The sequence below is a fragment of the Cucurbita pepo genome, chromosome 18, assembly GCF_057944985.1.
Source record: "Cucurbita pepo subsp. pepo isolate OVF chromosome 18, ASM5794498v1, whole genome shotgun sequence".
Taxonomy (NCBI): Eukaryota; Viridiplantae; Streptophyta; class Magnoliopsida; order Cucurbitales; family Cucurbitaceae; genus Cucurbita; species Cucurbita pepo.
In genome coordinates this window covers 9,970,744-9,997,145 of record NC_141815.1, presented here as the reverse complement: position 1 = coordinate 9,997,145, position 26,402 = coordinate 9,970,744, and the positions used below count along the sequence as shown (strand labels likewise).

The window sequence follows — 26,402 nt, the reverse complement described above, 5'->3', positions numbered from 1 at the left end:
TTTAGACAAAAGGCAGAGTTTAAAAATATTTTATTAATTTAACATTTTATCAACTATAAAATTTTATCAATTAAACATCTATTTACGACTATGCATCTAAACACCTTTAATCCACATGAATTAATTGACGTGAGATGTGACTATTCTAGTGATAAAGCGACGCATTTATTTGCATATAAGTGTGATTAAGGCAATGAATATGAAATATCCAAATTTAATAGTTAAGAGATACATTTGTAAGGACATGTCATTTCACACACGATCACTTTCAGCATTCGAAAAGTATTCAGAGAATTCAAATATTTAATTGTTTTTCTCTAAAGTTTGTTTATATGTTCCGATCTCATATTTCAAACTTCTTAAGTCACATAAAGTAGTTAATGTAGTGAGATCATTCACGTCAAGACGTACAAAAAGTAATCTGTCTATGTTTCATATGGTTGCGATCGAGACGGTAAATAGAAACATCAAAATCTAATAGTTGAGATGCATTTATACAAACACATCATGTCACAAAAAGTCACCTCCAATCGACTATTTAAAAAATTGTAAAAATTTTAATATTTAATTAGTTTGCACTTAATATTTTTTAAAAATTAAAACTCATCGTCCATTAAAATTTACACGTCACGTTAATTGATTAATGTTAATGGAAAATTCGAGTAAATTTATTATGTTTACTCTATTTTTAAAAAGATGCAATAAATAATATGTTAAAATATAAAAAAATTAAAATACAATTTAATCTATATATATTTATTATATTATCCTTATACTTTAAATAAAATTTAATTTTAAATTATTTAAATAATAATAATAATTTTGAGGGAAAAAAATGTTAAATTAAATTTAAAACTGATCCAAAAAGTAAATGATTAGATTACTCATAATTTGGTATTTTTTGAATGGATGGTTTCTTTCCGGTGGGCCTAACCAACCCGACTCTGGTAATTTCATGGCACCTTCGCGCCTCCTTCCGCGCACTTTCCTCCTTGTTCCAGTGCCGATGGAGTCAATGCAATCAAACTGTACTTAATCACTTCTCTCCGCCTTCTGAGCCAGAAAAGCCCTAGATCTGTGTAGAAATTTCAACCTTCAAGGTTTCCAAAGTTTCTCCAATGGCTGGAATGCTTCCTGGTGTAGAGTGTGCTCGAAGAAGACGATGTCATCAAAACAAAGTATGGTCAGATTCACCGCACGTCGCCGCTCAGGCCTTAACCAGGAGATCTGTTCTCTGCTTGTACACCAGCAACCACGAAACGCTCCTCGCTTCGAATCCATCTCTGGTTCGTAAATCGCATCTCGTTCTGTCGATGAAATCAGAGTGTATTGATTCAATTGATTCGATTTTAAGTGTTAATTTTGCAGGAGAGAAGCCTGTTAGTCGAGGGGGATGAAGACGATAAACTGGATGGAAGTGCGAGAGAGGCGAAGAGGAGATTGGATGAGCGATTGAGAACGCAGAGGAAATCCAGGTACTGAAAACGATAGCAACACAGATCGATTAACACTTCGTTTGATTTAATCTCAATCATAAAGATCGATGACTGGTTTTTCCATGGTTCGAAAGAATGAAATATTCATGATCTGATGCAGAAAGTTCAATTGGACAAAGTTGAATTGGACAAGCGTGGAGCAAGACAAGTGCGGCCAGTGCTGGTGAAGAAGACGACTTCATTTCAGTGGATCTGTTCTTCTTCTTCTTCTTCTTCTTCTTCTTCCATGGTGCTTTGTTTTTTCTACACCGATGCCGGTTCGGATTATGTATATTTCAAATTACATCTCATAAACACCGCTTTAAATTCATACAAACTCAAACTGTTCATGTTTGGATTCATTCATTATTTATGAATCTACCAATTATATATTTCTAACATCAATAATCGCTTTCGATCGATTAACTATATTACAAATTGAAATTTGTGCTAGTTTTTACCAGATTCAAAGACAAGAGTACTAACCCCTACAATTGTAATTCTCTTTCAACATTTTTTGGATCGGTTCAACGCTTCTACCGAAAAATTAAGAGAGGTTCTACCATAAGTATTAACGAATCATATCGTAATGTATACCTATATATTACATAGTTGTCTTTCACACCGTTCTTCATTCCTATAAACATCGAAGATCGAAGATCAATATGGCCACTCGAAACCATAAAAAAAAAAAAAAAAAAAAAATATTAATCAAAATAGTCGAGAAATTAAAAGGGAAAAAGGTCCTATTGTCCAATTTTCACAAGAATGAACATAAAATAGCTTCCTAAACAATGAATAAACATATAATTTTTATTATATATTAATTTTATAAATTAACTGATGATTTAAAATGTTTAGAACTTAATAAAATGAGACATAATAATAATAATAATTAATTAGAAAATGCATCAGATTTTGTCGTAGAATCACAAAAGCTACATTAACTAAAGTTTATATAAAAAAAAATGATATTATTTAAATTAATTAACTAATATAAAATATGTAAAAAATTAGAATTGGGAAAATTAATTTCGAACAAAATTACTAATTCATAAATGAAAATTGAATAAATGTAAAATTTAAATCTGTATTATTCATATGATTTGAGGTGGAAAATCTTTATTTAATTTTATTATTGGGAAAAAAAATGTAAGATTTAAACCCTTGCAAGCAATAACCTCCCTCTTAACATAATTTTCCAGAACCGCCGCCGCCGAGGTTCATTTTCTTACCGTCGTCCACCGTCTCTCAGCCCAGTCCTGCGAATCTACTCGACCGCTTTCGTTTTCTTCATTTCAACTGTCTTATAGGTTTTTGCAACTTAGTTCCAGCGAAGATGCAACGATCTTCATCTCCACCTTGGTGATTTTGTATGCTAATCGGAGCTGCGAGAGGTTATCCTGTGCACTTTCGCCGAAACTTGGTAAAGCTGATTGATTATAAATCTCATCAACTTCTTGACTCGCTTGTTTAATCATCATAGTACTTAATTTGATCAACTGAGCTTCCATTTTATTTGTTCTCTTAAACCTATTTTCGTTCTCACACCACCGCCGTCCTGTGGAATACCCAATGGCAGTTCGGGATAATTTTTTTTCTGACTTTAGCTTTGAAGTGGTTTTGGCTATTAGTGTTTAATTCTATTGGGCATCGAATACGGCTTTCCACAGAATTCTATATGAAAGAGTTTCTTATGATTGATATGCTATGAATATATCATACACTGTAGTTTTCTGGGTTTAATTGAGTGCGTTTGGTTATTGCTGCTGAATCTTTTGGGGTAATGCATCCGTTCTGCCACCATTTTCTGTTCTGGGGTATTGTCATGTTCTTAATTATATATTACTCTTTTCGGTAAAGGTAAACTGTTAATTGAGATTGCGTTTATTGATGTTTCAGGGAACTTTTGGTAAGACATCTGCGGCGTCTACTTAACCGGCTATAGACCGTGTAGTGGCTAAAAGCAGTGGAGAGAAGGGAATATATCTGCAACGTTTTGTAGATTGTCCAGTTGATTGAAGACTTTGCATTACCTCCGCATAAGGATTTCGTTTTCTCCTCTCTAGACCACAGAAGGAAAAGCCAATAACGATTCACTTCCATGAATTGTTTGTTGCTCGCTGTGAATAATCCCATCAAGCTCAAACTAGTCAAATTCGCCTCAACTGCAATTGCTCAACTAAACCCATGTTCTTCTTCACACAGTGACGATGAACAAAGTACCACCTTCTTCCACACAACTTTGCCTGTTCAATTTAACCCGTCAAAGGTGGTCCAAATACTAGGAAGTCTCCGAAGGGAGCCCAACATTGCCTTTTCCTTTTTCCGCGAATTGGAGGAACGGGGCTTTCAACATAACATCTCTACTTATGCAGCTCTTATTAGGATATTGTGCTCTTGGGGTTTGGAGAGAAAGCTTGAATCTCTGTTCTTGAACCTCATTGACTCCAAGAAAATGGAATTTGATGTCTTAGATTTGCTTGAATCCCTTAATCAAGGGTATGCGGTGGATGGCTCATTCACTCGAGCATATGATGCCTTAATGAAGGCTTATGTCAGTTTTAGCTTGTTTGATAGTGCTGTGGATTTACTTTTCCAGTCAGAACGGAAGGGATTTGTTCCACATATTTTTACTTGTAATTTTCTCTTGAACCGCCTTATCGAGCATGGGAAAATGAATATGGCTCTAGTTGTGTACAAGCAGTTGAAGAGGTTTGGTTTCCATCCTAATGATTATACTTATGCTATCGTAATAAAAGCCCTTTGTAAAATGGGTAACATGGAAGAGGCTATATATATTTTTGAGGAGATGAGTGAAGCTGGGGTGGTTGCAAGTGCTTTTGCTTATACTGCATATATTGAAGGGTTGTGTACCCACCATTGTTCAGCTTCGGCGTATCAGTTGCTACAAGCATGGAGAGCAGCACAAGCCCCAATAGACGTGTATGCTTACTTTGTAGTAATTCGTGGATTTTGTGAAGAGATGAAAATAGACGAGGCAGAAAATGTCTTTCTTGAAATGGAAAAATATGGAGTAGTTCCAGATGCACAAACTTATGGTGTGTTGATCAATGGTTATTGCAAGAAGCTGAAGTTGCAAAAGGCCTTGTCTCTTCACAGTCTCATGTTGTCAAAAGGTATAAAAACAAATTGTGTGATCGTCAGCTCTATCCTACAATGCTTGCTTAGGATGCAAATGTGTTCAGAAGTAGTGAACCAATTTAAAGTATTTCAGGGTAAGGGTGTGTATTTTGACAAGGTTGCATACAATATTGTTGTTCATGCCTTATGTGAACAAGGAAAACTGGAAGAAGCTATGGAGTTGTTAGAAGATATGACAAGTAGACAAATCCAGATGGATGTCGTGCATTATACAACAATGATTAAAGGCTTTTTTGTCCAAGGAAAAATTCATGAAGCAATGGTAATGTTTGAAAATTTGAAGAAAAATGGTATTGAGCCTGACACCATCACTTATAATGTGCTTGCTGCTGGATTGTCTCGAAATGGTCTTGTATCCAAGGTGCAAGGACTTCTAGACTACATGGAGGAACATGGTTTGAGAGAAGACCCTAAGATACTCAATCTGGTAATTGAAAATTTATGCGTAGGAGGCAAAGTGAAAGAAGCGACAGAGTTTTTCAATAGTTTAGAAGTAAAGACGGTAGATAACTATTCTGCCATGATTAATGGGTATTGTGCAGCCAACCATACGAATGATGCATACGACCTTTTTGTTAATTTGTCCAAGAAAGGAGTTTCTATTAAAAAAAGTACTCTCTCTAGGCTAGTTAGTAGCCTTTGCATGGAAGATTCTAGCGGTAGAGCTATTAAGGTGATAAAAAAACTTCCAATTATGGATGTGGAGGCTAATAAAATTGTGTACAATAATGTCATATCTTCCCTCTGTCGGGTGGGAAATATGAAGAGGGCTCAAAGTTTATTTGATTGCTTAGTCTGTGCTGGGTTAACTCCTGATCTCATCACTTACACAATGATGATAAATGGTTATTGCAAGATTAATTTATTGAGAGAAGCTTATTTGCTTCTGTGTGATATGAAGAATCGAGGGAGGAAACCTGATATTGTTATCTATACAGTTCTGCTAGATGGTCTATTTAAAACCCGACTACAAGAGCTTTGCTCCTCAGTAGATTTAAGGGGAGAAAAGCAAGAAATAGCTTTTGCTTCCACAATTTTTGATGAAATGAAAGACATGAAGATTACTCCAGACATTATCTGCTACACTGTACTGATTGATGGGTATTGTAAAATGAACAACCTTAATGATGCTGTTGTCCTCTTTGAGGAAATGGTCGATCAAGGAATTGAGCCTGATACAGTGACTTATACTGCCCTACTGTCTGGCTGTTGTAGAAGTGGAGCTACAGAGAAGGCCGTAACTCTAATGTCTGATATGCTCTCTAAGGGAATTCTCCCCAGTGAACAGTTTTCATCTCTGTTGCATCACAATACTCTAAAAACCAAGATAATGCGACTATGAACACAAACACTTTACTGAATAACAGTGAGTAACATTAGTCTCGACCTTTTCCAATGAAGTATAATGCTTCATCCTTGTACATAATGCTTGTCCACTTTATTTTATTTTCATTGGCTTGCTTCCTTCCTTATCTCCTCTCCTCCTTTCGAGTTATACAAGTTCTTATACTTTGCAGGCCCTGGATTCTCTACAACTGAAATCTACTTGAGCTATATGAAAGCCCTCTACTTTGACCCAAAGATGAAGCATTCAATTGTTTGGAGTTGTTGCAATAATGGGCTTAGAAATTAAAACCTACAATATCAAGGTTTTTACTTTGTTATTTTCCTTCGCTTCATGACTCATTCTTTCAAATTACTTTTTTATGATCCTAAACTCAAATATTACTTGGCAATATCAACAGCTTACTTGAAGTAATCTATGTGTAAGGACTTATTTGAAGTAGTCCTGAACTTGTGAATGATCTTGTAATGGGGATTCTGTCCATTTTTTTATGCATTTATGGTACCAGTAACCATAATTGAGGATCGGTTAAAAGTTAAATCTCTAGAACGTTGAACTTATTGCTTTGCCTTGCAGTTTCTGAAGCAGTCTCCTTTGTTGCAGATATGGTGCAGATGCTATCCAGAGCTGTAAGTTCCAAATGTTTTTTTTGTTTCCATTAATCATTAATGTTTACAACCTAATAGTTCTAACGATCCTAATCTCTGATTCTGAGCCTCAGATTTTCTTTGTAAAAAAGGGCAACTGTAAATACCCAGAACTTCTGATGTTCCGGGAATGGAGAATCTGAGAAAGTTAATTTCAACTTATCACAGAACTCCAACTCATATCACTTTATGGCTTACCATATTGCTGGTTTTGATCATCAATATCATCATAAAACTGCGAAGTTTTCACATAGGGGGGTTGACTTAAGGCTGAATTTAACACCTAAGGTGTTGAATATTATGTCAAGTATTATTTCCTCTTGTTTGTTTGCAAGCATTAGCTTGGTTTCATGGGATAAAGCTTGCTTCGGATTATTTTAATAGGAGGGTTTAGATTGGAACTTGAGATTGCAAGGAGATCAGGTGTCTTCTTTAAGCATCACTTTGAAACTCCTGAATGATGCAAGGTTTTTGCTTGTAAACCCACTGATCTGCCTACTGACCCCAAAATCAAATTGAGTTCTTTAGATGAAGATCTTTTGGAACCCCTCAGAAGATGTGTCATTCTGTTGTAGGCTTGTGGGTTGCTTATTAGGAAACCACTCTTGCAGTATTACAGACTGGGCCAGTTTATTTCCGATCAATGTTAACCAAATTTTGATGCGACTTACTTTGTCATGTGGAACATGTGGGGATATCGTTGTTGAAAAGCGGTGTTATCCATTAAAAAAGCTTGTAGTTATTTTACCCCCCACCAAATAGAAGTCTTTTATCCACTATCCATTGTAATTATTTGTATGTTCGCTGGCCTTGTATTCTTTTATTTTTTCTCAATGGAAGTTCAGTTTCATATTAGAAAAACAAAAAGCTACAGAATAATAATCTGAAAATTTCTTCCAGGAATTTTTCGTTCATACAATACTTCCAAGCTGTTGTATACAGCATACTGCAGTTCAGGAGATGACTGAGTTGTTCCCGGGGTACCCTAAAAAAGGAACCAAGGAGCTGAAGTGGTGAGTCAAGCTGCACTTCATCTGTCTAAGATTTCATTTGGGGAAACGGAAAACTGTGAAAAGTGAATTTGGGCTGTCTAAGAATATCTGTTACTTATTACAGCTGATGTTAGTTAAGCCTTTTGTGCTGTTTTATAAGCTTATAAAAGCATTCTTACATAACTTTTTTAGTACTTCATGTTAGGAAGAGGCAAGGTGCACAACAAAAGCCAGACGACCCGGGGTTCCTATTTCGGTATTGTGTGCAGTGAACCCGGTACAATGTGCCTTGACATTTGGGTACGTAGAGGGTCATACACAAATACTCCTTGAAATTGATTGATATGACAGATGGTTGCCAAATGATTCAATAATATTTCATGTAGGCTGGCGTCGCAATGGAAAACTGCATGATGGTGATCTGTTCAATGGCAAGTTGACCACATCGAACAGGTCGATCACGAGTTCTACCAATCAATTTGTGAGTACTCTCTTTAAATCTTGGTAGTTTAGATATACAGTTACTTTGATTCATCTTGCTGGATTGGTAATATTGATTTCCATCATAAGAACAATTATATTTTCTGGGGTCCGTGTTGATTATAGTCTAAGCTTCTGTTAAACTCTTCTCGAAGATAAACTAGCTGATATAACACGCATGTTCGTGCAAGCCCGACATGGAAATGCATTCATCATATGAGCCATTGGAGATCAATATCTTGATCACCATTCTTTTCTGGAATCATGCTAACCTTCATGAAGCTGTCCCAAAAAACAAATTGGTTTGAAATGAATCACATGGCTTTCAACTTGATACTAATGGACCATGTCGCATAGATGGAGCTCATATTTGCTGCATATCATAAGAGGGTAACATATTGGTGCAGTTCTCTGGTTTTCACTTCGATTCTCGTACAAATCGTCGAAGGAGAGGCCGAACGTGCACCGTGGCTACACGAAAAGAACAACTATCATTGCTCTGGACATCTTTATCCATGTATTATGCTTAGCTTAACACCAATTATGTTTTGTATTGTGTTTCATCGTTGGCACAAAGGCCCACTTGGGATAAATAGATTTCTTAATTCAACTGCATATTTCTTTTATTCCACTTCTTCCTTTATTCACTGTCATCTCAGCTTTTCCTTCGAGATCATCACTATTTCCTTTCCCGTTGGAGATGTATATATATGTATATATATATATATATATTAAAAAGTTGCCTTTGGAGATGTTCTGAACCTAAATATTTTATTAGTGGAGTCTATGAATAATTGAATTTATTTTTCTTCTTTTTCTAATCGAATATATCATACCAAGCTGGATTGGTCAATAAGACGATCTATGGGGTTAAAATTGTCAAATTTTTTGTTCGACGAGTTCGATCGCATAAGAAGAATGGTATGGTATGATGTATTTATTTTTTTAAAAAAGAAAATAGAATCAAAAGGAGAAGAAATATATCTTTTTTAAAAAAGAAAATAGAATCAAAAGGAGAAAGTCAAATTATGGGCCAAAAACAAACGGGTGAATTTACTGTTATAGCCTCCAAAGTCCCAACGGCTACTTTCTTGTGACCGTTTCCAAATCCCTCAATTCAAAAAATCCTGAAACAGCTACAACTATACTGCAATTGACACTCGACAAGGACCCTCGAAAATCTCTTTACAAAAACACCCACCACCAACAACACAAAGATCACTTCATCTTCTTCTTCTCCTCACTGTTCTAAGAAAATGGTGTATTCTTACACACCCACTTACTATTCTTCTCTTCATGATTCAATCACCTCTCTCTGCAAGTCCATTCTTCCCTTCAGCTTCAAGAAACGGTGCTTGCCGGCGGCGGATCAGAAGCTGGCGAAGCTCCAGTCTGATAACCTCAAATGGCAGCAAGATTCCTTCCACCAGATGCTCAAATTAATGGGTCTTCACAATGAAGGTATTCTAGCTGAAAATGAAGTTTCAGATTTCAGAACCCATTTGCTTGATACTCTGATCGCTTCACCGCCGGAACAAGAACACCAAGTTATATTGAGAGATAAGCTGTTGTTCTTGCAGGTTCGTAGTTCATAATGCTCTGTTTTTATGTGTGTGCTCTGTTTTAGAAACCAAATAACTTTATTGTGTGCTTGTTTTTATCAGGAGCTTCTTTATGCGAAATGCATAACAACAGATGAGTATCATTCTTCGAAGAGGCCTCTGCTTCAGAGATTAGCAGTTCAAGGGGCTGAAATTGAGGCCAGGGATGTGATTGTAGCTGACCCAAAAGAGAATTCGAAGGAGATTTTAGAAGAAGAATGGTCAATTATTGACTTGAGAGATGAAAATTCTTCACTAAAATCTTACTCAAATTCGAAGAACAGATCAAAGGTTATGTTGGGTATGAAACAGATCAGAGGTGCTGCGTCGGTTTTTAGTTTCGCGTCATCACAAAAAACAGAGAGGAACAGGAAAGAGAAAAGTATTTTTGAATCTGAAAATCTGTGTAATATCAGTGATACCCATTCGATTCTGATGTCGGAAAGTTCATCAAACAAGGAGATGAGTGAAGAAAAGGCAAAACGACGACCCTTTAAAGCTCTGTTTCAGGGCGGCAATGGCGGCGGTGGAAATTATGGTCCAGATTATGAAGAACGGATGAACAAATCTGGAAAAAAACAATGGGGTTTCAATGGGCTGAAGAAATGGAAACGAGACCAAACAGAGGATGAGACAGCTCCATTGCCACTCCATGAAAGATCCGACAGTGAAGCATTTTGGGGTTCTTCAAATTCAGCTCAGCTCGCAACGAGTCCAATTGGGGAGGGGCCCAACACTAAAATGATGAAAATGAAGTTGAATTCAAATGGGTCTCCATCGGATTTCTTCATCGACAAGGTAATGAACTGCTTCAATGGCGTTGGCCTGTCTGTAAATTTCAAGTTTTTGATTCTGTTCATCGTGTTCTAATTTTGTTTGAAGGTTTTAAGCGAGAACATAAAGAAAGAGCTTTCACGAATTCAAACAGAGCTCAACGACACAAATCCAAACCTTAAATTCTCGTAAGATCTTCGAAGTTCATTTCTGCTGTCACTTTCCTCTGTTTTTGTTCTTCTTTTAAATCGTTTCAAATTTCAGGGATGATCAAATTGAGGCAATTTCCACTAGGCTTCCGATCGACAAAGCCGACCTCAAGAACTTCTTCCCAAAGTAAGATCCAATCTTCATTTTATAAGTTCAGGGTGCGATCATGGTGTGATCAAAGTCAGTATTTTGATGAACTGTTGTTTTTTTTTTTTTTTTTTTTCCTCATTAGATCATGGTGCGATCGTTATGGGGATGTAGTAATTGATGTGGTGAAGAAAGAGTTCAAGGATCATGTGGGAGAGATGGAGAATATGAGAAATGCAGCGAGCGAGAAACGACGTAATAGCAGCAATTCGATGAGATGGACGACGTTTGAAGACGACGAGAATTGCCATCCAAATCTCTTCAACAACATAAACGATCCGATGAGATCGGATCCTGTCTATGAGAATCCATTTTGGAGACCAAGCACTGGTCTTTCAATGCTCAAGTAGAGTTGTTGTTCTAAGCAGAGACAGCTGACATTGCTGTCTCCTTGTCTCGGTTATCTGTTATCGACACAGTTCCTTCGTTCGGTGTCATTCCCGCCCTATTGTACAAGTGTTTGAATCATTCAAACCAAACTGCTTGTTCTAGATATATATATATTCATTCAAATTCTTCTGAAACTGCTATACAATATGAATGCCTTACAAAATCAAAACATGGGGATTCAATTAATCCCCAAGTATTAAAAGGAAACATGATAATGAATGAGTGTTCTGTTTTTGCTATACAATGCCATCAAATTGTTGGAATTTCAGGGTTTGAAACAGAACATTCATCGTTTGAGCCCGCACGAACATCCCCTCGGCAAAGCGGGCATACTCTGTTAAACACAGCGATATTAGGAGACGAGTTGAAGAATAAAATGATATAAGGAGAGAGCAGTGATTGTCATCGAGTATGTGTGACATACCCGTGAATCTCCTTCAACCATTTATCGACACACAACATATGGTACTCGTGTCGGCAGGGAAGGACTCTTATTTTATCGCCCTCTTCGTACTCAGCCAGGCAAATGTAGCATCTAACCAATTTTTGTAACACAATCCCAAATTAGAAACTAAACAAGTAATAAGCAAGTAAAACTATGGACTCAGCCAGCCAGGCAAATGTATTTAGTTAATGGAAAGAGGAAGCCTACTGCTCAATTTCGTCCCCTCCATTAGTCGTCTTTTCGTGGTTCTTCAGAGGAAAAGAGTCGACAACTGATTCGGGTGCAGGGAGTGAAACCATGGAGAGGGCAAGAGAAACAGGCTGACCATGAATTTCATCCAACACCTTCAAATACACAGAGAAGAAGATGTGAGATAACTGTTCAAATACAGGAATAGAACTCCAAAAAGTGGGCGATGCTCAAGTGCAAAAACGTTTATCAGAAATATCCAGTGTAACAACCCAAGCCCACCGCTAGCAGATATTGTCCGTTTTGGCCCGTTACGTATCACCGTCAACCTAACGGTTTTAAAATGTGTCTACTAGGGAGAGGTTTCCACACCCTCATACGGAATGCTTTGTTCCCCTCTCCAACCGACGTCGGATCTCACAATCCATCCCCCTTAGGGTCCCAGCATCCTGGCCGGCACACTGTCCGTTGTCTGGCGCTGATACCATTTATAACAGCCCAAGGCCACAGCTAGCAGATATTGTCTGCTTTGGCTCATTACATATCACCGTCAGCCTCACGGTTTTAAAACGCGTCTACTAGGGAGAGGTTTCCACACCCTTATAAGGAATGTTTTGTTCCCCTCTCCAACCGATGTGGGATCTCATACATAGAGTTCCAATTAAAGTGAACTTTAAACAGTAATGTATGGTTTACTTAACACAATATCATCTTAAAATTTAAAGAATTGAACAGGGGAAGACTACCTCAAATAATGCTTCAGCAAGCATGATTATCCGCGATATGCTTGCACGGGTACTCGAGTGTTCTATCCTTGAGAATGAGTCACACGAGCAAGCACCATTAGAGTGAATGCCTGACGGGCAAGATAAGTTCTGCCGACTGTTTTCGCTGAGACTACTACGGAGTCTTTCCCATATCTGCACCTATTTGAGAAGCAATCATGAATAAACAGAACAAGGTTCAATTACTACTTAAAAGGAAAATATAGAACATTAAGAATGTAACCTGGGATCTTGAGTCTCTTTGTTGTTCATTCAAGATGTGAATTCTTCTGGGAAAATGTCTTGAATCGCCACGCACTTCATCATCGATAAAATCACCACTTATATCGAGGAGCCACCGGTCTGGATCTCCTGTAGTACTTATGTTATTAGGAGGGAAAAGAAACGGAGATTCACTATGTCTTCTAAAACTACGTCTTGAAAAGGCATCCCAAAACAGTCTTCTGCTATTCCTTCTGATCATAAGAGAATTTGCATCAATGCTACTTGTAGATAAAACGTTGGAAGAAATACCGACCATATCGACATGAGGCATACCCACATCTCCTGGCTCCCTATCATCAGACACAAAAGTGTCTAAACTCGAGGGTACCTCTCGTGAAGATTCGTCTTCAAGGGATTGAAAAGTTAACGGAAGATCCGAATCAGGTGAAGATTCAGACTCCGGGTTCTGGTTGGCTGTTCCCTCATCCTCTTGAATGTAACCTGTCAGCTCGTTCGAACATAAGTCTCCAACCTCTTGAGTAGTCGAGCTGCTTGCCGCAAACACGACCTTGGTGCAGACTGGAGATACACCCTTGTCCACTGAACTATCAATACCATTTACTGCATCCTCGTTAGCCAGAATATTTACAGATACTGGTTCCGAAGATCGATCTCTATGTCTACGAGATTCATCGTGACTGTAATCAGCACTAATCTGTTGAAGTGGAACTAATTCCTTGTTTTGAGACAAACACTTCCCATGATCATTGATATCAATATTTCTTGGTTCATCTACACCACATTGCTCCTCACTGACTGCAATCCTGTTCTCGTGCAAGGTCTCGGAATAAGCGCTTGCGCTAGGAAGCCCCGTTCTTATAGATCCATTTGTGGGGAGTTGAACTTCATCAATGATGTGATTACAATGTTCATGTTCTGTCGGATGGACAAGAAATTGAGCTGTAGAATCTTCCATCTATTTAAAATATGTGTCAGCTAAAGATTTAATCCGTCATCTAAACTTGTTAAAACTTGCAAAACGAGAGCAAAAGACAAACTTCTTTTTGAGAGATCAAGACAACATAGATGATTGAAACTAATAATAATTGAGAGAACAAAAGATTTCTACGAAGATATTGCCACCAAGATGAACAATATAAGCATAGCCAAATCATCATCCCACTCACAGGCAAAACAAACAGCAAACAGACACAAACATATCACAAAAGCTACAGAATCGGACCTAATTTATGAGAGATACACCGATTTTCTTCACTTGGTAGATCAAAACTCATCCAAAATCCCCCAAAATGCAACACCAGAGCTTCAAGCAACTAAAAAGCAAACCAAACGGACACAAGACTTCAATCAAGAGGTCAACCTTTGAAATGAAGATAGTCAATCTCAGATTATCCAAACAAGATTTCCAAGGACGAAATAGATTCAAGTTCACGAAGAATCGCAAGAAATGGGAGAAAGAGTAAACAAGAGAGAACAAAAGATTCGATGATGATAATAAAAACAATAAGATTAGAGGAAGAAAAACAACCTGATGAATCGCGCGAGAAGATGAAGCACCACAGAAGATAGAGCAGAATTTGGAGCGGTTGGTGCGGTAATCTCGGGAGCGAGAAGGGCGCGACCCCAAACGACTACAACTCGAACCCATTGGGGATTTGGATAAGAAGCGATGATCCGTATGGATGAAGACGACAGAGATTTGAAGAACACGAAATTCAATTCAGACCTCTCTGATTCCAAATTCAATCGAAAACCAATAATTCGATTGATCGGAATGGGAAGTTCGTGGTATAGCAATAATTCCTTTCATTTTTTGAAACTTTATTATAATATTATCCATACCTTTTTGTACTTCTAAAAGGCTGGCTTCGAAGGTTTCTTCCCATTAAAAATGGAGTTCAGAGGTGTCATGTCGCCATAGCTCTCGACATCGAGCTTTTGGAGGAGACCTTCGTTGCTATGGCTGCGGCCGTGAAGAAATTAAGATTATTTTATTTTTTATTTACAAATTTTTTATTTTGTATTTGAAATTCGACATAAAAATTAAAATGTGTGTTTTGAGAAAAATAATAAAGCTACCAAAAAAAAATAAATAAATAAAAATGTTTTAAATCCGAAGCGATCGTTCCGGTCAAAGACTTACAACCCGTAATGTCTTAGTTCGTTCGTTCCTCTTTCCCGGAAAGTTCAGTGTCTGATTTAGGGTTCTATTCTTTTCTTCTTGGATCTTGAATCCAGCCAATTTTCTGAATCAGACACTGTAATCTCTGTACTTCTTTTTGTTCTTCGCAGCTGGGAGAGAGGGAAGGTTCAAATTCTTTTCGAGTTTCTTGGCATTTTTTTTTTTTTCTTTTTTGTACAGATTGCTTAGGTTTTGCAGCAATCGTACAACGATCTTGATTGATCTTCGGTTTTCAGTTGCTTAGGGTTTTCGTTTAGTTCTTCTTTTATGTTACTGTGATTATCTTCACGGAATGGTTACGATGCAATCCAATCGCTCCGTTGCTCCAGCGATTGATTTGATCCCAAATGTTAAACCTCCGCACAAGAGTTTAGGTTTTCACAGAATCTTAGTTCTGATCATCACGTTCTTAGCGTATGCGTCCTTTCATGCCTCGAGAAAACCTCCGAGCATTGTCAAGAGTGTGCTTGGACCAACAATTCCGGTAAACTCTTCGAGCATTTTGCTGAATTCGACTTTGATTGAATCTGATTTGGCCACAAATGGAACTGGTTGGGCTCCTTTTAATGGCTCTGATGGCACACAGTTGCTCGGGAAGCTTGATCTTGCGTTTCTTTCTGCATATTCTATTGGAATGTATTTTGCAGGGCATGTTGGTGACCGTATTGACTTGCGATTGTTTCTTGTTTTTGGGATGATGGGTAGTGGTGTTTGTACGATACTGTTCGGGCTGGGATATTGGTTGAATCTTCATTTCTTGTGGTTTTTCGTTAGTGTTCAGATTGTTTGTGGTCTGCTTCAGTCAATTGGATGGCCATGTGTGGTGGCAATTGTGGGCAATTGGTTTGGGAAAGCCAAGAGGGGGCTAATTATGGGTATCTGGAATTCACATACTTCTGTTGGAAACATCATTGGGTCGATTATAGCTTCTGGGATGTTGGAACTTGGTTGGGGTTGGTCGTTTGTGGTGCCTGGAGCTCTTGTGATTTTTGTTGGCATTTTGGTGTTCTTGTTTCTGGTTGTGAGTCCAGAAGACATTGGATTTGGAACCTCTGTTAATGAGATTGAATTGAACGCAGAGGTCAGTCCAGTTGAAAAGCTGGAGAACACAGAGTCAGAGGTGGCTGTGCTGCTTGAAGATAAGCATTTGGATTCTATGGCTGCTATTGGTTTCTTAGAGGCATGGAGATTGCCGGGTGTTGCACCATTTGCCTTTTGTCTCTTCTTTTCGAAGCTTGTCGCTTATACTTTTCTCTACTGGTTGCCATTTTACATCAGGCACACGGGTAGGTACCTGTTTCTTAACGTTAAATATCCTTTGAATCTTTTTAGAATGAATGTGTAACGGACAAAGCCTACTACTAGTAGATATTGTCCTCTTTGAGCTTCCCGGCTTCCGTGTCTGCTAGGGAGAGGTTTTCACAACCTTATAAAAATGTTTCGTTTTCCTTCTCAACCAATGTGGGATCTCACAATCCACTCCCCTTCTGGGTTCAGCGTCCTCGCTGGCACTCGTTCTCTTCTCCAATCAATGTGAGACCCCCCCATCCACTTCCGTTCAGGGCGCAGCATCCTTGCTGGCACACCACTTTGTGTCCACCCCCTTTGGGGCTCAGCCTTCTCGTTGACACATTGCCCACTATCTTGCTTTAATACCATTTGTAACGGTCCAAGCCAACCGATAGCAGATATTGTCCTTTTTGGACTTTTCCTTACCCCCCCATCCACTTCCGTTCAGGGCGCAGCATCCTTGCTGGCACACCACTTTGTGTCCACCCCCTTTGGGGCTCAGCCTTCTCGTTGACACATTGCCCACTATCTTGCTTTAATATCATTTGTAACGGTCCAAGCCAACCGATAGCAGATATTGTCCTTTTTGGACTTTTCTTTCCGAGCTTCCCCTCAAGGTTTTTAAACACGTTTGTTAGATGGAGGTTTCAACACCCTTATCGATTGGGGAGGAGAACGAAACATTCTTTATAAAGGTGTGGAAACATATCTCTAGCAGATGCGTTTTAAAAACCTTGAAGAGAAACATATCTCTAGCAGACACTCAATCCGATACCCCGAATGTGAGCAACTGACATAAATAGGTTCAGAATTACGTAGAAATCATGTTCTAAATGTAGTTTTGAAGTCTGAATTGCTGATAACAGTTTTTCTTTGTTGTGATAGCTGTTGCTGGTGTGATTTTATCTGATAAAACGGCCGGCATCCTCTCAACCATTTTCGACATTGGAGGAGTCTGTGGTGGAATATTAGCAGGATTAATATCTGATTTGATCGATGCCCGTGCAGTTACATCAGTAACGTTCCTGCTGCTCTCGATTCCTTCTCTAGTTCTCTACCGTGCTTTCGGGAGCATTTCCACAGTCACCAACACCTGCTTGATGTTTCTTTCGGGATTACTTGTCAATGGTCCATACTCACTCATTACAACAGCGGTTGCTGCTGATCTCGGTACTCAGAGTTTGATTGGAGGGAATTCCCGCGCTTTAGCAACCGTGACCGCGATCATAGATGGCACGGGATCTGTTGGGGCAGCTCTTGGCCCTCTAATGGCAGGATATGTTTCCAGAAGAGGATGGAACAGTGTCTTCTTCATGTTGATTCTTTCCATCTTCTTCGCAGCTCTCTTCTTGGTTCGCTTAGTAAAAACTGAGATCAAAGAAAAGTTAAACGAAGGACGATGGTTTTCTAATACGCAGACGTCAATGGTTTAGAACAGTAGATTTCTGCTAGAAAGGAGTTTTGAAAGGTATTTGTACATCTTTGTATCCTATTCTTTCCTATTCATTAGAAAGATTCATGTACCATACACAGTAATTGAGTGTAGAATACAACAAATTTATCGAAAAGCATTTCTTAACAATCATATTCTCGAAGTCGAATACATTGATGGCTCCATCATTCAGTTATTCATTCATCAACAATAAGCTATGCAAAGTTAAGAACAGGCAATTACAAGGTTACCAACTCTATTTTCGAGAAGCGAATATGAATACAATTGTGGGAGTTCCATAAGAGAGAACAATACCAGCTCTCGATTCGATTCAAAGGATTGATCGAAGCAGAGTTTCGAGCTCAGTCTCGTCTTTCATGGTGGGGCAACTGGATGTTGATCTATCAAGTCAAAAAGTTCATCTCCAATCCCAAACCCAAGCATCCTAGCCATATTAGCTGTTTTCAATCTTGGCTTTGGAATGTCATGTTGCTTCAACCATGAATACACAATAAAAACTTTCTTCATCACAAACAACTCCAAAGCCTCAGGATTGAACACAATTCCCATTCTCATACTAATCTGCAACCAAAAAGATCCCAAATGAGTCCATGTTAATAAGAACATTTTCTTAGCATGCCATCACTAACATCACCTGGTGAGGGACGAGCATGGCTGCATAGCGAGCGAGCTCTCCCGCTCTCCAGTCCAGTAAAACTGGTAGCCATGGATACTCTGAATCAAGCCTCACAAACCACAGTCTTATGTCGGGGTATTCGGATAATTCACGTCGATCGTGAGGATCTTCTCGGGTATAATTGATTGTAAAACCAATTGTACGCTCAAGAAATTGTTTTGGCTCAGCTGTAACAATACTAGGAAAGAGAACTCATCAGGGATCACAGAACTCATTTCAAAACAAATTTACAACCCAAAACTTACTAGCTAAAGGTGAGATTATTCCAGTTGTTTTCTGAAATGAGGATAAGTCTAGATGACGAATTACATCGTTATCTATCACCACGTCGAACCGACCTTCAGTAGGTGGCATTGGAGGTGAAACTTTAGAAGAATCTGTTTTTAACAATCAGTTCAAACTCATCAAAATTTGAAGAACTCCCCAACATATCACCACCACAATTGTTCTTCCTTTTCTAGTTTCCATACCATTAAAGGGCGCACAAAGAACTAGATAACGTTAGTAAAATCTGCCTAATAGTTCATATTTTCCTTTTCTCCAAAGGCAGCAAATGAATTCGAGTATCATCATCCAGAAAATGGAAGCTAAGAACCAAAGAACAGAGCAATTCTATTCGAATGACCAATTATAAACCTAACCAAATAATTCACCCATGCAATTCATTCAACGCTCATGGATTGAAAAAATAAATCCCCCTATCTCAGGAATGCACAAACCGAAATAGGTACAGAACAAATCAGAAATTGAATCAGAATAAATTCGAGGATTTACCATCTTCATCATCTTGCAAAGAGAGATCAAATTTTCCGGACGGATTAAAGGCAACCGAGGCGGATACTTGTCGTCGCTGCCGAGAAGAGGTGAAAATAGAGCAAAAAGGCGAAGAATCTGAGATAGGTCTGCAGAAACTCCATGAAATAGGCGAGCGAGATGGATGATTAAAGGAAGGAGAAAGTGGAAGCAAAGGTTTAATGGCGGAAGTGGACATGGAGACGACGATAAGGCGTGCAAAAACACCAACGGTGGGAGGCGGAGGCGTCCGCCTGGTTTATCTTCTCCCTGATCTTCCTCCATCTTGTTCTACTTATCCAATTTAGCTTCAAATTTCAATTCCTTTCTTTTATTAAATTTATTAATTAAATTATCAATTTTATATTTAATACATCCCTTAAAATTTTTAAAAATTAATTAACATATTAAAAATTAATATTGAAATGGGCCCTCATTTCTCTGGGCCAGTATGTTGAAATAGCTGCTAGTAAATTGGGCCCGTCCGGCCCAATATGGGATTAACTATCATTTAAAATATCTTATTTTATTATATTTATTTTTTAAAATATAGTATTTTTATTTTTGTAATATTTTATTTAAATAATCTCAAGACTTTGAACTTATGAGGAGAGATTAAACTTGTGGTTCTAAATCGACCGAAAAAGAGTTTCCGAATAGGAAATTAACGTCCTAATCAGACATATTAGTCGATAATATTTATTTTAATTAATTGAACTATATTCAAATTGGTACATTTTGTTGACTTTTGGAATGACTTTTTCAAAATAGAGTTGTTAAATTAACACGTTATTCGAAATTGATCCATTAATACGTTGTCGAAAAATTCAATATTTAAAATTTTAAATCTCCCCCTTATTAAATAAAAATGGTTTAAAAATTTATATTTTAATATATTCAAGTTTTAAGTAGATTAAAATTTTAAAAATAACTTTTAAAACAAAACCATATGCTAAATATTCTATATAAAACTATTTTTAAAAATATATATACTAAAATATATTTTTATTTTTAATTTAAAAAAAAATGGAGGAGCTTTTGACTTTTATTTAAGTGAATGGAAAATAAAGTTATAATATTAATAATAGCCATTTATGTCAATGTGTTATTAATATACCCCAATAAAAATTTAAATTAATTATTTTTAAATTTGACTTTTTTTTCAGGAAGAAAATTAAATTTCAAACAATCCTATCTTACAAGAGAAAAAAAAAAAACACGAAATTTACAATATTGATCGAGACAGTTCGAGCTATGACTAAATTTTAATACTTGAAATAGATAATTCCGGGGTTCCTAATTCTAAATTTCCATGGAGCGAAACAAGGAGGAATAAAGCATCCTCGTCTCCATCTCTGCCTCCTATTTTAATTTACATCTTCGTAAATTTTTTTATTTATTTCCCGAGTCAAGATGGGGATTCCTTATGAGAAATTTGCAGATATCGGATTCGTATGACTATTTTTTCCCTAATATTTCATAAATCCAATAATGTTTTATAAATATATATATATAAAAAATAATATTCAACATAATTTCTAAAAAATTAAATTTTTAACATTAATGGTAAGAATGAGGACGAAGAATATAAACTCGATCCCAGCCCCATTTAGCTAATGGGAAAAAATCTCTCTACACTCATTTTCTCATTTAAACGAGGATTCTTCACCGTGCTCGAGGTAAGTTCCCCTGAAGTCCGGTCCCTACAGATTAAATAAACATCTCTACTCCTAATATCCATTAGATACAAGTTCGAGCTATTTTTCTCTCTCTCTATCTGCCACATCATCCTTTTTTCATTCTAACATATTCCCATAATAATAGTATTTTTTTTTAAAAAAAAATTGATATATAATATGAATGGAATTAATTGATTTCAAAAAGTTATTATTGTGTCCCAATTTGGCAATAAAATAATTTAATTCTAAATTTAATATTGTTAAACTCGTTACGTCTGCAAAGTATAACCTAAGTTGTGATATTTATATTATATGCTAAACACTTATATTATATTATAAATAATATATCATAAAACTATTATTTATTTATTTATTTTTAATTCTAAAATTGGAAAGAAATTATAACTTGAACGTAACTGAATATATTTATAAATAAATAAAAATGACAACAAAAACGACAGAAAACTTAGTAGAGAAGCATAAAAGTCGGTGCACGAGAAATGACACGTCACCACCCATAACAAATCGCACGGTTTATACGCGGGTTGGGTTTGAACGGAACGGACAACCGTTTTATTTCGGAAGTGGGTCCCACCTCCAGATTGCTTACCGGTTTATATTATTTAATTAATTAAATTATGACACGTGTCTGTTATCCTAGCTGGAAGCTGAACGGGTTGAAACTGGAATTTCCTTATGGAGTTTGTCAACAAACTCAGGCGACCAAGGAAAAAACATGTAATCCCTTTGTACTTCGTTCTTCCTTTTTACCATTTTCTCCTTCCTTTTACCATTTTCACCCATTTAAGATATGAGGAAAAAAATGGAAATAATTTGGTTGTGAGGATCAGGACGGAGAAGGCTTACTGTCTCGATCAAATTTAAATAGGTAGTGGGGACGCCTTCGTCGTCTCGATTAAATTGAAATAGGAAGTGGGGATCATGACGCGGAAGGCTTACCTGTCCCGATCAAATTGAAATAGGTAGTGGGGATTAGGACACAGAAGACTTACTCGTCCCACTTACCCACAGGCATCTGTAACTATATGGTAACATATACTTTTTTTTTTCGAGGGCGGATATTTGAATTTTAATATCTGTTGTATTAATTAAAATTTAAAAATTTAAAAATATATATGGGTGGGAACCGAGGATATTTTGGGAATAAAGGGAGAATTTAAAAAATATAAAGAATGGCATACTCTGTTCTTCATTTCACCATCAAAACATCCGCCATAGATCTCTCTCCGGGCTGTCGGAATCAGAAGAAAGCCGGCGAAGCCAAATCGACCATACTCCGATTATGCAAGCTTTCAGATCAGCTCTATTCACTTTGCCTTTTCTCTTTCTTCTCTTCCGTTCTCCTGCCGCCGCCGCCGCCGGTTCTGACCTTTCTCCACGCTTCCATGGTACTCTGTTTTCCTCTGTTTTACTCTGTTTCTCCCTTTTCGATCTTCTTGACACCGTGTTGACTCCCTCTGTTTTTGTTTTTGGTGGGGTTGGAGCAGTTGGTCGGGGAGAGTTCACTCCGGCGACGGGGAGGACTCTGGCGGAAGCCACCGTCGGAAATTCGTCGCTGATTTTAGCCAAATCTAGAACGTACAGAAAAGACCCACTTAACAATTTTGCGCGTTATACAGGGGGTTGGAATATCACAAATAAGCATTACTGGGCTGTGAGTTTCTTCCAAATCTACCTCTGTTTCATGTCTCTGTTCTTCTCATCATTGTCTTGTTCTACAGTCTGTCGCTTACACAGCAGCTCCCTTCTTCACCATCGCCGGAATTTGGTTCATCGTCTTTGGGTTATGTTTAATGTTCATCTGCCTCTGTTATTGCTGCTTTCCAAGGGAGCCTTACGGCTATTCCCGACTGGCTTATGCTCTGTCTCTCATATTTCTCATCCTCTTCACCATTGCAGCAATGTAAAATCTCGCCCCATTTCTCTGTCTTTCTCGCCCGGTTTAAATTTTTGAAACTCCTAATGTTTGGTTTTCAGTGTCGGGTGTGTTGTTTTGTACACGGGACAGGGGAGGTTCCATACCATCACGACAAGAACACTGGACTATGTAGTGAGCCAAGCTGATGACACTGTCGTTAATCTCCGTAATGTTTCGGATTACCTTAATGCAGCTAAGAAGATCGGAGTTGCTTCAGCAGTTCTTCCTGGTGATGTCCAAAACAAAATCGATGATATTGAGAAAAAGATCAACTCTTCTGCTGCGATTCTGTCTGAAAAGACAGGATCTAATTCAAAGGCTATCCAATATGTTCTTGATCATGTGTAAGTTTAATCCCTTTTAGCTATGTGTTCTTGCTTCTTTGTGCTTTAATGTTTTGCACTGCAGGAGGCTTGCTCTTATAATTCTGGCGGCTGTTATGCTCCTTCTGGCGTTTCTTGGATTCTGTAAGTGTTTTATATGTTTGTCATTACAAATGGATCAAACCCATTTGATCTCTCATGGGTTTGTGTTTGTTCTTGTCATTTCTTGCAGTGTTTTCCATCTTTGGGATGCAATCTCTTGTATACTTGTAAGTTCATATCTCAGACTATACCGATACGTTTGAATACAGAGCCCTCAATCGAGTCTCGACTTCTTCTCTGGTGTCCTCGAACAAAGTACACCCTTTGTTCGATAGTTGAGTCACTTTTGACTACTTCGAGGCTCACGACTTCTTTGTTCGATATTTTAAGATTCTATTGACATTGCTAATTTAAGAGCATGACTCTGATACCATGTTAAGAATTATGATCCTTGTGATCATTCCCTAACAATCCTCAGCATGACAAAGACTTGGTTTCCTTATGTCTGTAGCTTCGTGATCATTGGTTGGATTCTCGTCGCGGGCACGTTCGTTTTGTGCGGTGTTTTTCTTCTTCTCCATAAGTAAGTCTTCTCCATCTCTATCTCCGCCTCGTATTTCACACCGACACTGACGTGGTTTCTCAAAATTAGTGTTGTAGCAGATACATGTGTATCAATGGAAGAATGGGTACAAAACCCAACAGCCCATACAGCACTGGATGATATCCTACCATGTGTAGACAACGCCACAGCTCAAGAGACACTCACACAATCAAAGACAGTGGTATTTGGACTCGTTTCAGTGGTTAACGAGCTCATCATTGGAATCGCTAACAACAACAACATCCCACGAAGTATTGGACCGCCCGCCTATTTCAACCAATCTGGTCCATCAATCCCCACGCTCTGCAACCCATTTCATCCAAATCTCACCGACCGGTCATGCGCCCCGGGCGAAGCAGAGCTGCAAAACGCTACTCAGGTACGTTAGGAATCACGATTCTCCACAATGGTATGATATTGTCCACTTTGAGGATAAACTCTGGTGGTTTTGCTTTGGGTTTCCCCAAAAGACCTCATACCAATAGAGATAGTATTCATCGCTTATAAATCCATAATCTTCCACTAAATTACTCACTCCCAATAATCCTAAACAATCCTCCGCTCGAACAAAATACACTATAAGCCTTAGGCTTATGGAGCTCTCGAATAGCCTCCCCTTAATCGAGGCTGGACTCCGTTCTCTGCAGCCCTCGAACAAAGTACACCCTTTGTTCCACAATCTAGTCACTTTTGACTACACCTTCGAGGCTCACAATTCTTTGTTCGATATTTGAGGATTCTATTGACATGACTAAGTTTAGGGCATGACTCTGATACCATGTTAGGAATCACGACTCTCCACAATTGTATGATATTATCCACTTTGACCATAAACCAACAATCTTCAACATAAACCAGCTCATTTTACGCAGGTATGGAAGAGCTATGTGTGTGAAACTTCAGCTTCCGGTAGCTGTACAACACCCGGTCGGCTGACACCGACCTACTACGGGCAAATGGCGGGCGCAGTGAATGTAAGTTTCGGGTTGTACAAGTATGGCCCGTACTTGGTGAGCTTGGAAGACTGCTCTTTCGTGCGGCAGGCATTCACGGACATAAACAACGGCTATTGCCCTGATTTGCGTCGATATACGGAGTGGATCTATGTCGGGTTGGTTACTGTGTCTGCGGCGGTGATGCTGTCGTTGATTTTCTGGGTTATCTACGCACGAGAACGGCGGCATCGTGTGTATACAAAGAGCCATATGGCATATCAACGCCAAAGATAACAAACAAAACTGTTGTAATGGATGAATGTTTGAATTTTTTATTTTGTATTCAATGAAATTTTGATTTATTAATTGAGGATTACTATCTCTTAATCATTATTAAACTTGGATTAATCCTTAATTAAAGTGTTTTTGGGATTTAAAGTTGGATTTGCTACCTTTTATTTAATCATCTTACAAACCACTTACCCACATTCCTAAATTGTAGGATTCATTCATTCCAGATATCAGCTAACAAGGTTGTTTGTCTTCGTTGTATCGATGATTTTTTTAATTGATAATGTTCATGTAACAATTCAAGCTCACCGCTAGCAAATATTGATGTTTCTACATCCAAGAATGTTTCGTTATCCTCTCTAATTGATGTGGGATCTTCCCCTTGTTGGATGATGAAAGTCTCATGTCGGCTAATTTATAATCCAAGAATACTGTCTCAAAGTGGACATAAGACCTCTTGGGAAAGCCCAAACCAAATCTATGAGAGTTTATGCTCAAAGTGGACAATATCATACCATTGTGGAGAGTTGTGTTGGTCTAATACCCCTTTGGGGCCAGCGTCCTCGTCGACACTCATTTTTCTCTCCAATCGATATGAGATCTCAAAATTCACCCCCTTTAGGGCTCAATGTTGCTTTGATACCATTTGTAACCGCTAAGCTCACCACTATTGGATATTATTTTTTTTTTTGGGCTTGCCCGAGGTCTAGATCCCAATGTTCTCATTGGCACATCGCCCGATGTCTAGCTTTGATATCATTTGTAACCCCCTAAGCTCACCACTGTTAGATATTGTTTTTTTTTGGGCTTGCCCGAGGTCTAGCTTTGATACCATTTGTAACCGGCTAAGCTCACCACTAATAGATATTGTTTTTTTAAGAGCTTTCGCTCTTGGGCTTCCCCTCAAATAAGTTTGTTAGACAAAGGTTTCAACACGGGTAAAAAAATGTTTTATTCCCCGTAAAAAAATGTTTTATTTTCCTCTCATGTGGATCTCACCGTTCATTTTTTAATATAATTTTTTTAAAAGAATATAAAATTTTCAAATTCAATATATTTCATAAACATAAATATAATATAACGTTGAACAATTTTATATATAAAAATTGAGGCACGTGAGATTGGGATAGATATCCGTCCTAGTTTAGCTACCACACTCCTTTGTAATGGGTCCCACGAACTACGTGTTAAATTGACATATCTATTTATCATTAAATTTGATCCTTATTAAACATTAATTAATCTAAAATTTGTGTTTACATTTAATTTAGATACGAAGTTTGAATTTTTAGTTAGACGTTTTGTAATTGAAGAAAAAAAAAAAAA

General features: G+C 37.8%; 7 protein-coding genes across 13 annotated transcripts; 5 read left to right on the top strand and 2 right to left on the bottom strand.

Moving 5' to 3' along the window:
* The first annotated feature begins 941 nt into the window (after positions 1-941).
* LOC111779678 (uncharacterized) lies at positions 942-1,876 on the top strand. Its single transcript, XM_023659786.2, has 3 exons — positions 942-1,286; positions 1,369-1,475; positions 1,597-1,876. Exons 1-3 carry the CDS (start codon positions 1,119-1,121, stop codon positions 1,661-1,663), a joined length of 342 nt encoding a protein of 113 aa, XP_023515554.2. The 5' UTR covers positions 942-1,118; the 3' UTR covers positions 1,664-1,876.
* Positions 1,877-2,626: 750 nt separating this feature from the next.
* LOC111780171 (uncharacterized) lies at positions 2,627-7,980 on the top strand. The gene is made up of 6 exons (XM_023660498.2): positions 2,627-2,901; positions 3,378-6,006; positions 6,158-6,289; positions 6,562-6,614; positions 7,533-7,645; positions 7,830-7,980. Exon 2 carries the CDS (start codon positions 3,580-3,582, stop codon positions 5,980-5,982), a length of 2,403 nt encoding a protein of 800 aa, XP_023516266.2. The 5' UTR covers positions 2,627-2,901; positions 3,378-3,579; the 3' UTR covers positions 5,983-6,006; positions 6,158-6,289; positions 6,562-6,614; positions 7,533-7,645; positions 7,830-7,980.
* A 1,263-nt stretch (positions 7,981-9,243) lies between these two features.
* Positions 9,244-11,360, top strand: LOC111779589 (uncharacterized). The gene is made up of 5 exons (XM_023659659.2): positions 9,244-9,684; positions 9,769-10,503; positions 10,588-10,667; positions 10,744-10,815; positions 10,922-11,360. Exons 1-5 carry the CDS (start codon positions 9,361-9,363, stop codon positions 11,184-11,186), a joined length of 1,476 nt encoding a protein of 491 aa, XP_023515427.2. The 5' UTR covers positions 9,244-9,360; the 3' UTR covers positions 11,187-11,360.
* On the bottom strand, positions 11,296-14,892 carry LOC111779586 (uncharacterized). 6 transcript variants are annotated; one of them, XM_087119762.1, is made up of 7 exons: positions 14,713-14,892; positions 14,399-14,501; positions 12,869-13,825; positions 12,607-12,780; positions 11,879-12,015; positions 11,651-11,761; positions 11,296-11,560 (listed from the first exon to the last, which is right to left on the bottom strand). In XM_087119762.1, exons 1-7 carry the CDS (start codon positions 14,754-14,756, stop codon positions 11,476-11,478), a joined length of 1,611 nt encoding a protein of 536 aa, XP_086975888.1. In that variant the 5' UTR covers positions 14,757-14,892; the 3' UTR covers positions 11,296-11,475. The 6 variants fall into 6 exon arrangements, with proteins under 6 accessions (XP_086975888.1, XP_086975887.1, XP_023515424.2 ...); XM_087119761.1 differs by having other exon boundaries at positions 12,607-12,786; positions 14,713-14,891; XM_023659656.2 differs by adding an exon at positions 14,093-14,183 and having other exon boundaries at positions 12,607-12,786; positions 14,399-14,838.
* A 24-nt stretch (positions 14,893-14,916) lies between these two features.
* On the top strand, positions 14,917-17,937 carry LOC111779588 (putative glycerol-3-phosphate transporter 5). The gene is made up of 2 exons (XM_023659657.2): positions 14,917-16,338; positions 17,228-17,937. Exons 1-2 carry the CDS (start codon positions 15,345-15,347, stop codon positions 17,773-17,775), a joined length of 1,542 nt encoding a protein of 513 aa, XP_023515425.2. The 5' UTR covers positions 14,917-15,344; the 3' UTR covers positions 17,776-17,937.
* Positions 17,134-19,576, bottom strand: CRR6 (chlororespiratory reduction 6). 2 transcript variants are annotated; one of them, XR_002812706.2, is made up of 5 exons: positions 19,246-19,576; positions 18,717-18,848; positions 18,430-18,638; positions 18,090-18,356; positions 17,134-17,710 (listed from the first exon to the last, which is right to left on the bottom strand). XR_002812706.2 is itself a non-coding variant. In XM_023659660.2 (4 exons), exons 1-4 carry the CDS (start codon positions 19,460-19,462, stop codon positions 18,150-18,152), a joined length of 765 nt encoding a protein of 254 aa, XP_023515428.2. In that variant the 5' UTR covers positions 19,463-19,576; the 3' UTR covers positions 17,900-18,149. The 2 variants fall into 2 exon arrangements, 1 of the variants encoding a protein (XP_023515428.2); XM_023659660.2 differs by lacking the exon at positions 17,134-17,710 and having other exon boundaries at positions 17,900-18,356.
* A 2,580-nt stretch (positions 19,577-22,156) lies between these two features.
* On the top strand, positions 22,157-25,151 carry LOC111779585 (uncharacterized). The gene is made up of 9 exons (XM_023659652.2): positions 22,157-22,351; positions 22,451-22,617; positions 22,685-22,866; positions 22,941-23,225; positions 23,290-23,348; positions 23,437-23,473; positions 23,758-23,829; positions 23,899-24,229; positions 24,723-25,151. The coding sequence occupies exons 1-9, from the start codon at positions 22,246-22,248 to the stop codon at positions 25,077-25,079; spliced, it is 1,596 nt and encodes a 531-aa protein (XP_023515420.2). The 5' UTR covers positions 22,157-22,245; the 3' UTR covers positions 25,080-25,151.
* Positions 25,152-26,402: the final 1,251 nt, after the last annotated feature.

Excerpts from the sequence above, each read along its gene's own strand:
- LOC111780171 (XM_023660498.2), top strand. The coding sequence starts at position 3,580 with ATGAATTGTTTGTTGCTCGCTGTGAATAATCCCATCAAGCTCAAACTA.
- LOC111779586 (XM_087119761.1), bottom strand. The coding sequence starts at position 14,756 with ATGGGAAGAAACCTTCGAAGCCAGCCTTTTAGAAGTACAAAAAG. Across the intron at positions 14,502-14,712 it reads CCTTTTAGAAGTACAAAAAG|TCGTTTGGGGTCGCGCCCTT; the intron begins GTATGGATAATA and ends TTCGAGTTGTAG. Across the intron at positions 13,826-14,398 it reads CTTCTCGCGCGATTCATCAG|ATGGAAGATTCTACAGCTCA; the intron begins GTTGTTTTTCTT and ends TATTTTAAATAG.
- LOC111779588 (XM_023659657.2), top strand. The coding sequence starts at position 15,345 with ATGGTTACGATGCAATCCAATCGCTCCGTTGCTCCAGCGATTGATTTG. Across the intron at positions 16,339-17,227 it reads ATTTTACATCAGGCACACGG|CTGTTGCTGGTGTGATTTTA; the intron begins GTAGGTACCTGT and ends TTGTTGTGATAG.
- LOC111779585 (XM_023659652.2), top strand. The coding sequence starts at position 22,246 with ATGCAAGCTTTCAGATCAGCTCTATTCACTTTGCCTTTTCTCTTTCTT. Across the intron at positions 22,867-22,940 it reads CTCTTCACCATTGCAGCAAT|TGTCGGGTGTGTTGTTTTGT; the intron begins GTAAAATCTCGC and ends TTTGGTTTTCAG. Across the intron at positions 23,226-23,289 it reads CAATATGTTCTTGATCATGT|GAGGCTTGCTCTTATAATTC; the intron begins GTAAGTTTAATC and ends TTTGCACTGCAG.
- LOC111779678 (XM_023659786.2), top strand. The coding sequence starts at position 1,119 with ATGGCTGGAATGCTTCCTGGTGTAGAGTGTGCTCGAAGAAGACGATGT. Across the intron at positions 1,287-1,368 it reads TCGCTTCGAATCCATCTCTG|GAGAGAAGCCTGTTAGTCGA; the intron begins GTTCGTAAATCG and ends TTAATTTTGCAG. Across the intron at positions 1,476-1,596 it reads AGAACGCAGAGGAAATCCAG|AAAGTTCAATTGGACAAAGT; the intron begins GTACTGAAAACG and ends GATCTGATGCAG.
- CRR6 (XM_023659660.2), bottom strand. The coding sequence starts at position 19,462 with ATGTCCACTTCCGCCATTAAACCTTTGCTTCCACTTTCTCCTTCCTTT. Across the intron at positions 18,849-19,245 it reads TTTGCAAGATGATGAAGATG|ATTCTTCTAAAGTTTCACCT; the intron begins GTAAATCCTCGA and ends TGTTAAAAACAG. Across the intron at positions 18,357-18,429 it reads CCATGCTCGTCCCTCACCAG|ATTAGTATGAGAATGGGAAT; the intron begins GTGATGTTAGTG and ends TTTTGGTTGCAG.
- LOC111779589 (XM_023659659.2), top strand. The coding sequence starts at position 9,361 with ATGGTGTATTCTTACACACCCACTTACTATTCTTCTCTTCATGATTCA. Across the intron at positions 10,504-10,587 it reads CGGATTTCTTCATCGACAAG|GTTTTAAGCGAGAACATAAA; the intron begins GTAATGAACTGC and ends TTTTGTTTGAAG. Across the intron at positions 10,668-10,743 it reads AATCCAAACCTTAAATTCTC|GGATGATCAAATTGAGGCAA; the intron begins GTAAGATCTTCG and ends TTCAAATTTCAG.